The 13,609-nt window shown below is 41.2% G+C and overlaps 1 protein-coding gene across 1 annotated transcript in view; it reads left to right on the forward strand.

The window, feature by feature from the left end:
* Positions 1 to 2,145: 2,145 nt before the first annotated feature.
* Positions 2,146 to 13,609, forward strand: part of DCBLD2 (discoidin, CUB and LCCL domain containing 2) — a 47,494-nt gene continuing 36,030 nt past the window's right edge. Inside the window, exon 1 of the mRNA XM_042456824.1 lies at positions 2,146 to 2,372. Within this exon, the coding sequence (XP_042312758.1) occupies positions 2,270 to 2,372 (103 nt within the window). The 5' untranslated portion in view covers positions 2,146 to 2,269. The remainder of the gene's footprint in view (positions 2,373 to 13,609) is intronic.

Below are 13,609 nucleotides of genomic sequence, written 5' to 3' on the forward strand. Positions count from 1 at the left end.
GCCAAGAATAGCCCATGACAGGTTTGCCTCAGGGTCGCCATAGACTTGAAGGCACACAATAACCACCACCATCTCACAGTGACAGTCCTCTTTTCTGAGATGACCAATTTTAAGTGGTCTCTTTTCTCACTACCTATCCCCTCCATTTCCCTGTACTTTGATGATTACTTTTCTGGAGAACTCATTTCCAACTGTTAAAGCTCCACATGCTTGAGAAGGAGAAAAAGTGGACTCCAGGCCCAAGCTCATGGAAAGTTTTGCCCTCAGTAAAAAACATGAGCAAATTCTGATATAGCTTTTCGCAGGATGGTTTCTGAGACATGGCTGTTGCTTTCCCACACAACTTATTTCCTGTATAAATACTGCCTTTTCCCCAGGGTGACAAGATGTCCTAACTGCAAAATGTAGGACATGACCAAATAAAATCTAAAGGAACTCACAGAAATATACTTTCAGGCTTCTTCGCCATGCTCAAAATGGAGGATATTATGGAATTCCTCCTGATTGACATGAAGGACCTTTCCCTGGAAAAGGAAGACCTCTGGTCACCCTGTCTTTGATGCTCTTTTCTGAGACCAATTTTGAGAGGTCTCTTTCCCCATTACTTACGTCCTCCATTTCCCTCTTTCTTCAACAACGACAGTACTTTTCTGAAGAACTCGTTTCCAACTGCTAAAACTCTCGCTTTCCAGTTGTGTTTTGGATTTTAGTGTCGGGAATCACAGATCACTGACCAAGATGTCTGAGGCTTCTGGGAGCTTAAGTCCAAAACACCTGGAGAGCCAGAGTTTGGGAATCACTGGTGCTAAAACTCCACAGCCTTCAGAAGAAGAAAAAAGCGGCCTAACTTCATGGAAACTTCTGCCTTCAATAAAAACAAACACCTGCGCACAGCTTTTCACACAAAGTCTTTGGAGCATGGCTGCCATTTCCCCACTCCATTTCTATCTTTTACTGTATTTCCTTTATTGCTAAATGTAGCCTTTCTCCCAGGGTGGCCAGGCTCCCTAACCCCAAAAGGAGGGCAAGGCACTGCAAAATGTAGGACATCCAAAAGAAAAAGAATAAAAGGAAGACATGAACAAAAACTAAAACTAAAATAAATCTCAAGACGCTCCTAGAAATACAAACCCAGGCTTCTCAGCCATGCTAAATGCAGCCTTCCTCCTAGGGTGAACAGACGTCACTGCAAAGAAGGGCAAGGCAAGGCAAAATATAGGGCATTCAAGGGGAAATGTAGGACATAACCAAAGAAAAGCTTTAAAAAATTCATAAAAATACAAATTCAGGCTTCTTAGTTATCCCAAATGGAGGATGTTTTGGAATTCCTCCAGGACACAAGGCTGAAATGGGGGACGGGGCCTGGAAAAGAAGACCAATTTTAAGAGCTCTCTTTCCCCACTACCTACGCCCTTCATTTCACCCTGTTACTTCAACAACTATTTTTGTGGACAACTGGGCTGTCGCTTCCCCACACAAATCCTGTATGGATAAATGCTGCCTTTCTCCCAGAGTGACCACATGCCTTAACCACAAAGGAGGACAAGGCAATGCAAAACGGAGGACATCCTAAAGGAGAAGAAAAATAGTAAGACATGATGACTAATACACACACACAATGTAGGATAACCAAAACAAGAAGAAAAAGTAAGACATGGCCTGTGTGTGTGTGTGTGCATGTGCATCTATACAATGTAGGACAGCCAAAAGGAGAAAAAATGTAAGACATGACCTACACACACACAAACACAGGACAAGCAAAGAAGAAAAGCAATATATATATATATGTGTGTGTGCGTGTGTGTGTCTGTCTATCCATCTATCTATTGTTGGACGACCAAAAGAAAAAAAACAAGACATGACCTGTGTGTGTGTGTGTTTATGTATATGTGTGTGTATACACACAGACATATATATATATATAGGGCATGCCTTACTTTTTCTTCCTTCTTTTGGTTGCCCTACATTTTGCAGCGCCTTTCTTTAGGTGACCCATGTGGCCCAGCCTTGCCCAGTCCCCCTCCCAGTCCATGCTTTGAGGGGGCTAGGCCTCCTCCTCCTCTTCCTCCTCCTCTTCCTCCCCTTCTCCTTCTCCACAGAGGGGCTGGACCCGGAAGGGGTTGGGGAGTGGGAGTGGGAAAGAGAAGAAGCACTGCAGCCCCAGAGAGGGAGAGAGGGAGAGGGAGAGAGAGGTTGGGAGCTGGGGAAGGTTCCTCGGGATGCATTCGGACTGCAGGCTGCTTCTGGGGCGCAGGCGAGGGAGAGGGGCATGGTGAGCATCCCAGGGAACCCGCTGCCCCGGGCGGCTCTGGCGGCCTCTTCCCTGTGGCTGCTCCTCTTCTGGCTCAGGAGGGACGCAGAGGCTCAGAAAGGTGGGTTCTTCGCCCGGGAAGGAAGGAAGGAAGAGTCCCTCTCTGATCCCCCCCTCCCTCCTTTTGTGATCCCCCTTTAAGAGATCTTTTGGTTTGTACTCCAGCTCCCAGAAGCCTCAGCCGCGGTGGCCAATAGGGTGGGATTCTGGGAGCTGGAGTCCAAGGCCCCCTCAAAGAGCACAGTTTGGGGACCTTTGATAAACTGACCCCAGGGAAGAAAGAACTCCAACAAGGGTTCCAAAAACACTTTGCAGAAATAATACACAATCACAGTTTTGAGACCGTTTCGACTGCCCTGGCTCTCAGTGCTAGGGAATCATGGGAACTGTAGTTTGTGGTGGCACCAGAGCCCTCCCTGACAGAGAAGGCTTAATGTCTCACAAAACTACACTTCCCAGGATTCCCTAGCATTCAGCCAGGGCTGTTAAAGCTCTCTCAAACTGGATTATATGATTCCTGCAGTGTGTTTTGCACCTTAGAAATGTAAATGTCAGGCTCTTCTTAGGCCTGCTCAAGGGGTCCTCCTTTTCGAGGACGCGTCCTCCATTTCAGCCTTCTTTCCAGGAGGAAATCCCAAACGTCCTCCATTTTGAGCAGGAGTAAAAGATGCCTGGATTTCTGTTTTTCTGAGAGGGTCGTTTTAGCTTTTTTTCTTTTGACCATGTCCTGCATTTTTGTTTTTGTTCCTCAGAACCTGAGTTTATCATAGGCTCAGTTTATCAATGGTCCCCAAACTGTGCTCTTTAAGGGAATTTTGGAGTATAAATATATATAGAGAGAGAGGGGGGCATGGGCAAAAGGGAAAAGCTAAAAAGATACTCCCCCTAGGCCTAGAAATCCAGGCTTCTTCTTAGCCCTACTCAAAATGGAGGGCCTTTTTCCAATTCCTCCTGGACAGAAGGCTAAAATGGAGGACGGAGCCTGGAAAAGGAGGGCCTCTGAACATGCTTAGGAAGCCTGAAATTTACATTTCTAGGAATTTGGCCCAAAACAGTCTGCAGAAATAATAATCAAGTTTGACTTCACACCACTTTAACTGCTCTGGCTCAGTGCTAGGGAATCTTGGGAATTGTAGTTTGTTGTGGCAGCAGAGCTCTCTGACAGAGAAGGCTAAATGTCTCACAAAACTACAGTTCCCAGAATTCCCTAGCATTGAGCCAGGGCAGTTAAAGCGGTCTCAAATTGGATTATTTCTGCAGTGTGTTTTGGATTATATATTGTTTTTCAGACTTCCCCCCTATATTGTTCACACCCTATAGATCAGGCATTGCAGGTTAAGGGGATGGGATCAAAGATGATATGAAGTTTGTCTCCTTCTTTAGAGGTTTTTAAACAGGGGTTGGATGGCCATCTGTGTGTTTGTGGGGGGCATACTTTGTGTATTCCTGTAAGTCAGGGTTAGACTGGATGGCCCTTGGGGTCTCTCCCAACTCTTATGAGTCTATGATTCAAGCATGGAGCTTCAAGTGTTTTCTACCTCAAAACCCAAGCTCTCTCTTTTACAAACTTAAACACTGGCCTGGATTCCTGGACATACATACATTTATTTATTTATTTATTTCATTTTTGTTTCTTCAGACTTCTCAAAGTTAAGGAGACCGGTTTCTTCTTGAGGAATTTTTAAGGATTGATACTTGAAATAACTTCCACTTTTTCCCATCTTGACAGTTGAGATAACGTAATACCTGTATAAGATTGGCTTTGATATTTAGTTGTCGCTTTTGTGAAGGCTTCTGATATAAGAGGGATGCAGGAACAGTTTGACCTGGTTTGCAGAAGGGAATCCCTGAAAACCTGTGCTGATGCCATACTTCAGTATTCTTTTCACTTGCTTTGGCACCCTTTATGTCATAAATTATAAATAACTGATGTTATTTACAAGACTTTGATTACAAAGACAGAAAGTGTAAACTCAAAGCTGGTTTCAAAAACTGCTATATGGTGTACTACTGGATGCGGCTTTATGGAAGTTGTTTGTTTCTGGGTTTCCAAGTTAAAATGCATTATAACTTTGGAACCTATGAATTAAAAAATACTTTATGAAAATAGGTTTGTAAACAGGGGAACTATTACACAGTAATATCCACTGCCTAGTTTACAAGAGTGCTTTTGGGAAGTGGGCACATTTCCTACTACTGTACTTTGAGGAGCCCTGTCTTCATTGGAGAAAAGATGAATGGAAAAGTCTTCTTTTTTGTAACTGGAAAATCTTTTAACAAAACATGGCTCTATAAATGTGCTGTTTGAAACCAAAAACAATTTATTGTAAAACTCACCATAGTTACCATAGTAAGTATGAGTCTTTCTTGGTTAACAATGTAAGCAGTCTTAATCTACTGCCTACACAGTTTGCGTTAAAAATGCAAGGACTCAAGCTTGCTTACTTATTTATATATGCCCTACTTTTCAGAAGTTGGAAAAGATGTTTTAGATTACGATTGCCTGGGGAATTATGGGAATTGTAGTCCAGATCTTCCAAACTCTGGCCTGTTACAGACAGCCAAAATAAAGCTGCTTCGAGTCACAGTGGAGGTATGGTGTTTCAATGATGCATGCGTCCTAAGAGTCCAGAAGCCACACCAAAGCCACGCTCCAGTCCTTAGGGACTGCATCATTCAAATACCATACCTCCACTGTGACTCGAAGCAGCTTTATTTTGGCTGTCTGTAACAGGCCTCTGTTTCTTTTCAGCTAAGATTGCCCCTCCCCCAAAGAATATGGTATAAAAGTAAGGTTTACAAAATAGCACTGTATATTAGAGATTGATGGGAATCTTTATGACGTCTGACAGTTGCTATCATCATAATCCAGATTAATTTATAAATACATTAAATATTTTAAACTGTGTTTAAATGAATTGCACATTCATGAACCCTATGGTCAGACACGACTTGACAACCTTGTCAACGGGGAATATCTGTACTATTACTTAAATGAATTGCATTCATGAACTATTTTTACAATACCTAAGTCATGACTGAGCTGTCATCTCCATTGTCATGGAATGAACGCCATACAGAAAAATAGAGGCACATGCTGGACCTACTCAATTTGGAAACTCCCCCAGTCTTACTTGGTTTTCCAACCTTCGTGTTGACATGAAGATACAACAGATTATTCTATCAGTTTTTCATGCTTTTCACAGTAAGGAATAAAATGTGATAGTAGAAGGATTAAAAAGGAGATCTTAAAGAACAAAAACAATTTATAAAAACAGAGAAGTGGTTTAACCAATACAGAGTTTACTACTTCGTCATCCTCTGCCATCAACCTAAGGCATGGGGCACATAGGACTTTCTTGCATAACATGAAAACATGTTGAAGGGGTCTGTGTTGGTTTGATAGAGGAAGAATAGTTTGTGGTTGCTGTGGCAGTGCAAAAAGGTTTCTCCTCGTATTCCAAGGCTTTATAAACAGGATTTGTCTGTTCCCAGAAAAGCTTTAAGAAAAAAGATTCCTCTGTTACTTTGTTAGGCAGACCTGATTTCTGACTAAGATATTGCTGCTCCGATGATGTATCTAAAATCCTGCATCTGCTCAATTCTGATTTTCCATTGGAGAAAATGTCTCAATTGCTTTTTCAGAGACATCATGCATGCTACTTAGAGGTTTGAATATAGGATGCCCATTGAAATGCACTTCCCATGGACATACAGTATCTTCATTTGGATGTGCATTCCTGCATGTGCCACATGCATGCTTTTAATTCTTCAATTAAGAATGTACAATTTGGGCATCTAAGTCATATGGCAAAAAAGAATATAACGGAAACACAAAGAAGTAGATTTTGCAGAAACCTGTTTGTAATGAAATAATTGTCTTCTCATGTGAGAAAGAGATGTTGCCTCATCCTACATAAGATTATCAGTTATATTCCACGAATGACTAGTTGTCACTGAGATTTAATAATACCAAGCCAATCTCAAATTGTGTATGGACTTGGCTTGTTTGGTAAAGATTCGCTAAGTTTATTGTTCAGGCAGAATGAACAATAGTTTCCTATATTGTCAAGGCCATACTAGGGCAAGGAGTATCTGAATTTGACCTCATAGAATCATGGAAAGTGTCCATGGGCCCGCTTAGTGCAGGATCTCCAGCTAAAGTATCCCTAGCAGGTAGCTCTCCAGTCGCTTTTTGCCCAGAGAAGGAACACCCACCACTTCTCTAAGCAACTGGTTTCATCGCTGAATGGTTCTTACTGTCAAGAAGTTCCTTCTGATGTTCAATTGAAGCCTACCCTCTTGTGACTTAAAATCATGGGGAATACAGAAAAGACGGAACTATTCAACACCTTCTTTGCCTTGGTCTTCTCCCAAAAGAAAAAAACAGTGCTCACTCTAGGGAAAGAAGAGCAAATGATGCAGCAAGGGAATTGCAGTCTAGTATAGTTAAGGAAGTATTAAGGGAATACCTCACTATTCTGGGTGAATTCATGCATTTAAGGCCAGATGGACTGCATCCAAGGGTACTTGAGAGGAACTTGCAGATATTATCTCAGAACCCGTGGTGATAGTCTCTGAGAATTCATGGAAAACAGGAGAAGTTCCAGCAGAGTGGAGGAGAGCAAATGTGCAGATAGTGACAAATTATGAGAGATAGCTAACATCTTAATAGGACAAGAGGGGAAGAATTCAAAATGACCTTAATAGATTGGAGAGCTGTGCGGAAACTGATAGAATGAATTTCCACAAGGTTAAATATAAGTGTAATCACTTAGGAAAAATGAAATTTACGTATATATAATGGGTAATAATTTGCTTGACAACAGTACATGTGCAAAGGATCTAGGGGTCTTAGTAGACCACAAGTTTAACATGAGTTAACAATGTGATGCAAATGTGAAAAAAGCCAATGTTATTCTGGGCTGCATCAGCAGAAGTATAATGTTCAGATCAAGGAATGCAATAGTACCACTGTACTCAGATGTAGTCAGGCCTCACCTGGTATACCGTGTCCATTTCTGAGTATCACAAGTCAAAAAGAATATTGACAAGCTGAAATGTATTCAGAAGAGGGTAGACAAGATGGTGAGGGCTCTGGAAACTGAGACATATGGGGATCAGCTTAGGGAACTGGGAATAGTTTTTTGTGTTTTTTTTTGGGGGGGGGGGGCCCTATGTGGCTGTGTTCTAGAAGAGTTTCTTCCTGATGTTTTACCAGCATCGGTGGCTGGCATCTTCAGAGAATGCTGGCCTATTTGTCGAATAAAGTACTGAGAGGTGATATTTTTAAATATTTGAGGGAATGTTGAAAATGGAACAAGTTTATTTTCAGCTGCTTCAGAGATTAGAACATGAACTAATGGATTCAAATTGCAAGAAAGAAGATGCTACCTAAACAATAATAATAATAATAGGTTTTATTTATATACCGCCCAATCACTGGGAATCCGAGCGGTTTACAATAGAGGGGATAACAGACAGTTCCCTGCCCACAGGCTTACAATCTAAAAGACACGACACAAAAGGAGAAGGGAATGGTGAGGGGGGGAAGGAATCAGGTCCAGCATTCTTCTCTCCCTCTGAGGCCTGGACCAAGGCAGATGGACCGGAGGGAGGGCTCTTCTTCTTCAGGCTAGCCCCTGATGGAACTGGGCCAGCCTTCTCTCTCCCTCAGAGGCTGAAAGATGACAGTTAGGGAGGGAGGAGCCTCCTTCTTCAGGCTAGCCCCTGATGGAACTGGGCTAGCCTTCTCTCTCTCCCTCAGAGGCCGAAAGATGACAGTTAGGGAGGGAGGAGCCTCTTTCTTCAGGCTAGCCCCTGATGGTACTGGGCCAGCCTTCTCTCTCCCTCAGAGGCCGAAAGATGACAGTTAGGGAAGGAGGAGCCTCCTTCTTCAGGCTAGCCCCTGATGGTACTGGGCCAGCCTTCTCTCTCCCTCAGAGGCCGAACGATGACAGTTAGGGAGGGAGAAGCCTCCTTCTTCAGGCTAGCCCCTGATGGTACTGGGCCAGCCTTCTCTCTCCCTCAGAGGCCGAACGATGACAGTTAGGGAGGGAGGAGCCCCTTTCTTCAGGCTAGCCCCTGATGGTACTGGGCCAGCCTTCTCTCTCCCCCAGAGGCCGAACGATGACAGTTAGGGAGGGAGGAGCCTCCTTCTTCAGGCTAGCCCCTGATTCAATAAGAAGAACTTCCTGACAGTAAGAGCTATTGCACAGTGAAATAGACTATTAGTAGGATGGTAGAGTCTCCTTTTTTTTTTTTTGGCGGGAGGAGGCCTTTAAACAGGGGATGGATTACTATCTTCTAGGAATACTTTGACAAGAAGCATAAATAAGTTTCTGGGGCTGACAATAGATGAGGAACATGGCCGGTTCTGCCAAGGAGCTTTTGCACTTGGATCCTGTGCATGTTTACTTGGAAGTATATCCTACTGATTTTGGTTGGACTAAATCCAAAGAGATTATGCATAGGATTGTAGTATTACAGGAAAGGGAAATAATGCCTGACTGTGATTTGGGAAACCTAGTGTGCAGTGTAACTTTAAAAAAAGGCACCACAGTACTCTATATCCCCTTCCCATTCAGTCTAAGAAAAACTAAGCACTGTCAGAGTGATATCTTTGCTGTTTTTTGCTGTATTGTTTTAACACAAGCCTTCAGATAAGAGTTTGTTGCAGGTTACCAGACAGGTTTTGTGTTTCATATCATCTCTCAGCACAGTTGTAATGTATATTCATTTTTGTTTCTCATTGGCAGTCATTTTTCCTAGAGATGCCATCTGTAATGAACTGGAAAGCAGTCTGTTTCTAAGATTGTTATAAACCAGTTTTCTAAAGAAAACAACAGAACAACAACATGACATTTGAATAATAGGATGTAAATGTGAATCACAATACAATTTCAACGACACATCCCACGCATAATCATATGTGTTCTGGGCTATTGTATGTCCCTTTGGAATTGCATTGAAAGCCATGTTAAGAGCATTTAATGTAGTTATAACAGTCTTTCAGTGCACTTTGGGAGTTGGATATTGCCAGTATAATGCAATGAAATCACTATATGGGTTGTTGTTTGGGGGCCCAACATTTAAATAGGTATGAAGCCATTACTGAAATACAAAGGGTGCCTAGCTGTCAATCTAACATTGACTTGCCAGAACAAAGCAGGCTTGTTCTATGAATTGCAAAGATACAGGAGACAGAGATATGAAACTGGATTTCTTAAACTTTTATTTAGATTTTATTTAGTATGTTGTGGTTAATCACACCTCTAAATTTTATTACTAGGAAAACAATCCTGTATCCATTTACTTGGAGGCAAACCCAATGAATTTTTCAATGGTATGAGAAATTGTTATTGTGACAGCACCCAATAATGAATACAAGATACAGTCTTGGATTGACTATATAATTAAACCTTAACATAAGACTTTTTCAATTTTGTATCACAGTAAAAGGCAGCATAAAGATGATGAATTTCACAGATGTAAAATTATGCACATTTATCATTTCAGCAGTATGAAGTTTATTTTAAAATGCTACTGTGATTTAAGAGGATGAACATCAAGTCACAATTCAAAGGATAGTTGAAAAACAAAATACTCCCAGGAGATTTTTAGGAGCAAGTTTTTTTGGAGATCACTGTGAAATATCTAAAAATACTCATATGGTTGTCCAAAACAATACAGTCGTCCCTTCCCTTAAAAGAAAAACGCAGATGTTCAAGCCGCATTCAAATGAATGGGGCTTGTGCCTGCAGCGGCATGCAATGCACACCATTGCCTTTTCTGGTGCGCGGCGCTGCAACTTCCAGCATCTTCCAGCATATGCTGGAAGCCACGTAAGGTGTGCCTGCGTATGACACAGGTGCACTGTAAAAGACTTCTGTAGTCCCACACTCTCAGCCTCAGAGGATGGCCATGGCAAACTCCTTTTGAAGAAACATGCCAAGAAAACCCTATGATAGGCTCATCTTAGGGGTCACTATCAGTCACAAATGACACAACAACAACAGTAATACTTTGACATTTATAAAACACTAAAATACTGTAGATACCCTGTTTAGTTCCACTTTAAACATATCTGATACCTATTTTTAAAAAGATTTCCAGCTCTCCAAGAGCAAACTATGCTGTCAGATTATTGCCAAAATAATGCCACTGAGGGAAGAAAAGAGAGGTATTGCCATGTTTGGAGGAGGACCACGTTGTTTGCAGAGAATCAAAAAGTATTTAGGGGTGGAATGTAAGGTCTTGCAGACAGGCCAGTGTCAGTGAGTATAGTCAGTGAATATGGAATACTGAATATTCGTTGAGGATAAAAAACAAAACCCAGGATGGGGCAGAAAGGAATAGAGAATATTCTTGAAATGACTGAATGGCTGGAACACTGATTGGGAACATTTTTGTTGTAATATTTTGTTGCATGTCCCATTTACATTGTTAACAATCTTATAAAGCAGAAGTGGGCAAAGTATGCCCTGTGGAGCCCAACTCTGAGCCCCCAAAATGGGCTAATTTTCACATGATCCCCCCCCCCCCCCCCCAAACCTACCCAAGATGGTTTATTTCCCCTGCCTCCTGCCAAACTTTGTTCAAACACAAAATGAATCTAAAACAGCCAAAAATGACATCCAGAAGTCACACTGCATCACATCAGGCGTACCAAAATGTAGAAAAATGGGCTCCACTCCCTGAACAATTGTTCCAAGGCAAGATTAGAAACTCTAGCATAGTGGCAGAAGATAATATTATAAATTGCTTGGTTTATTGATTACTGTGAAACATCTCTCATGGCTTAATTCTGTGTCTGTGTTTGTGCCTTCAGGTTGGCTGTCAGCTCATTGTGACCCCATGAATTTCTTTACTTTTCTTAGGCAAGGAATATTCAGAGGTAATTTTGCCATTTCCTTCCTCTGAAATATAGCCTATATAACATCTGGTATTTGTTGGCTTCCTCCCACCCAAGTACTAACGAGTACTAGCCCTGCGTAGTTTTCAAGATCAAACGAGATATGGGACCTTAACCAGAGCTGGACTATGACTCTGGAGATCAGGGTTCGATTTCCCGTCTGGCCTTGGAAACCCTCTGGATGACCGTGGGTGAGTCACACTCTCTCAGATCTAGGATGCTCAGTAATAGGTTTGCTTTAGGGTCACCATAGGTCAGAAAAAACTAGAAGTCACAGAACAACAAACCAGATTATAGTATTAAGCTTATGTTAATATCCAAAGAATGCAAACTTACATTTTATAGTTCTGGCTTAGGCTATGAATATGCTTCTTCACACTAATCAGATTATATAGATGAAAGTTTCCTGTCTTTGCTGAACCTAGGAAGGAGGAAAACAATATAATCTAGAGGAGGAAATCTTATTGCTTCCATGATTGGACATAGACCTGAATCCTATATATGCTTGAAATTTCTCTGTTTTAACTGTTTTAAATTGATATTTTAAGACAGTTGTTAGACTGCTTCTAAAAGTTTTTAGAGAACATTTTAATGTATTCTAGAGATGTTTTTACCTTTGTTCTGTTTAAATTGCTTTTATTTGTCCATCGCCTTGGGAGATCTTGTAGACTGGGGGAGATACAGAAATTCAGCAGTTCAGCTGAATCAGTGGGATTACATGAGTGTTGTTTCCACCCACATTCTGTAATTGATCAAAAGATTTATTGAAGCTGAAATTACTACTAGGATTTTAAGGCACAGAAAGTTGTTTTATAGTAGTCTGATCATTGGTCCATCTAGTCCAATAATGTGAGCTCTTGACTAGCAGTGTTTCATCAGGGTTTTAGTTTGGGTACTTTCTTAGCTTAAGATCCATGGTATTCCCTGGTAGTCTCTTATTAAAATACTAAGCAGTCCTGACCCTGTTTAGCCTGTAAAGTCAGATGCTTTGGGGTGTGTTTCTTTTGGTATTGCAAATGAGATTAAAGGTGAATGGATGGTTAAAATCCATGTTATTATAACTTTTAGCCTGATATTTATTCCTCTATAGTATCATACAGACCACAGCTTTACTTCATATTTTTCATGGTGAAATATTTCCTTAATGTTTGAATGAAGCATTTTTCTATGTGAAAAGATATGTTTAAAGTGACCGTTTTTTCATAATACAACATGAAAATATGGTTTCACATTTACTTTGTTTGTACCTTTTTATTGAAATCTTCTGATAAAGGGTCTGCCCTAAAGTGCTAGAATAAGTTCAGCTTTATATCACCACGAGAGGAGTTCCAGTACAAACTGAAGTTGAAGCTTTGTGGAAGCTTATAAAAGTCCATCATCCATAAATGTTGAAGAGAAGGGCATCTGAGAAAACAACCCATCTACTTTATAAATTATTCTGTAATCTGTAGTAGTCTTGTTTGAATTTTTATGTAAGATTGATGAACAGAGGATGCAAGTGTTCCATGGATCTCTGGCCAAGATCAGCCATTTTAAAACCAGATGGGTCTTTGCCAGCTCTTCAAACTATCCAGCAGCTATTGCTGTATTTGCATATCTTGGAGCTTCTCTAATTCATACCAGTTTATAGGGCAGATGGACACCAGATATCTTTTTAAACTTCAGACTGAACTTCTGAACTGTCACGAGAGAAGGAAAAGATGCCTTTAGCAGGAAGGTGAAATACCTCTGCATACTTGCATCTCTGCATGCACACACCTTACTTAGCAAAAATATTTAAAATTTTTGAACTTCAAAGAGCAGTGTAGAGTACTAAAGTACAAAAATATAACTGTACTCAAGTTAGTAGTAATTGACTTAATAATGTAGAACTATTTTAATCCCAGTTATGGCTAGGGAGAGAAGGTCAGGGATAAACTTCACCTCCCTTCTATAATTTTATAGTGGAACTATAATTTTAGAAGATCAGGAAATTCATAGAATCAGAATTGGAATGGTCCTCGTGGGTCATCAAGTCACCTCCTTACTCAGTGCAGTATCTCCAGCTAAAGCATCCACAGCAGGTGGCTGTCCAGCTTCTTTTGAAAACATTCTGAGAAGGAGACTCCACCACCTCTCTTGGCAATTGGTTTGAGTGCTGTACTGCTCTTACTGCTCATTCCAATGTTCTATGGAAATATATTCTCCTGTAACTTCAAACCATTAGACCTGGTTCTATCCTCTGTGGTAGCAGAGGACAGGCCTGCTCTTCTCTGTGTAACAGCCCTCGACATACTTAAAGAGTACAAGCGTGTCACCCCTCAGTCTTTTCTTCACCAAACTGAACAAGCCCATCTCCTGAAACATTTCCTCATATGTTTTGTTCTCCTTAGCTCTTCATTATC

The sequence above is a fragment of the Sceloporus undulatus genome, chromosome 3, assembly GCF_019175285.1.
Source record: "Sceloporus undulatus isolate JIND9_A2432 ecotype Alabama chromosome 3, SceUnd_v1.1, whole genome shotgun sequence".
Classification (NCBI taxonomy): Eukaryota; Metazoa; Chordata; class Lepidosauria; order Squamata; family Phrynosomatidae; genus Sceloporus; species Sceloporus undulatus.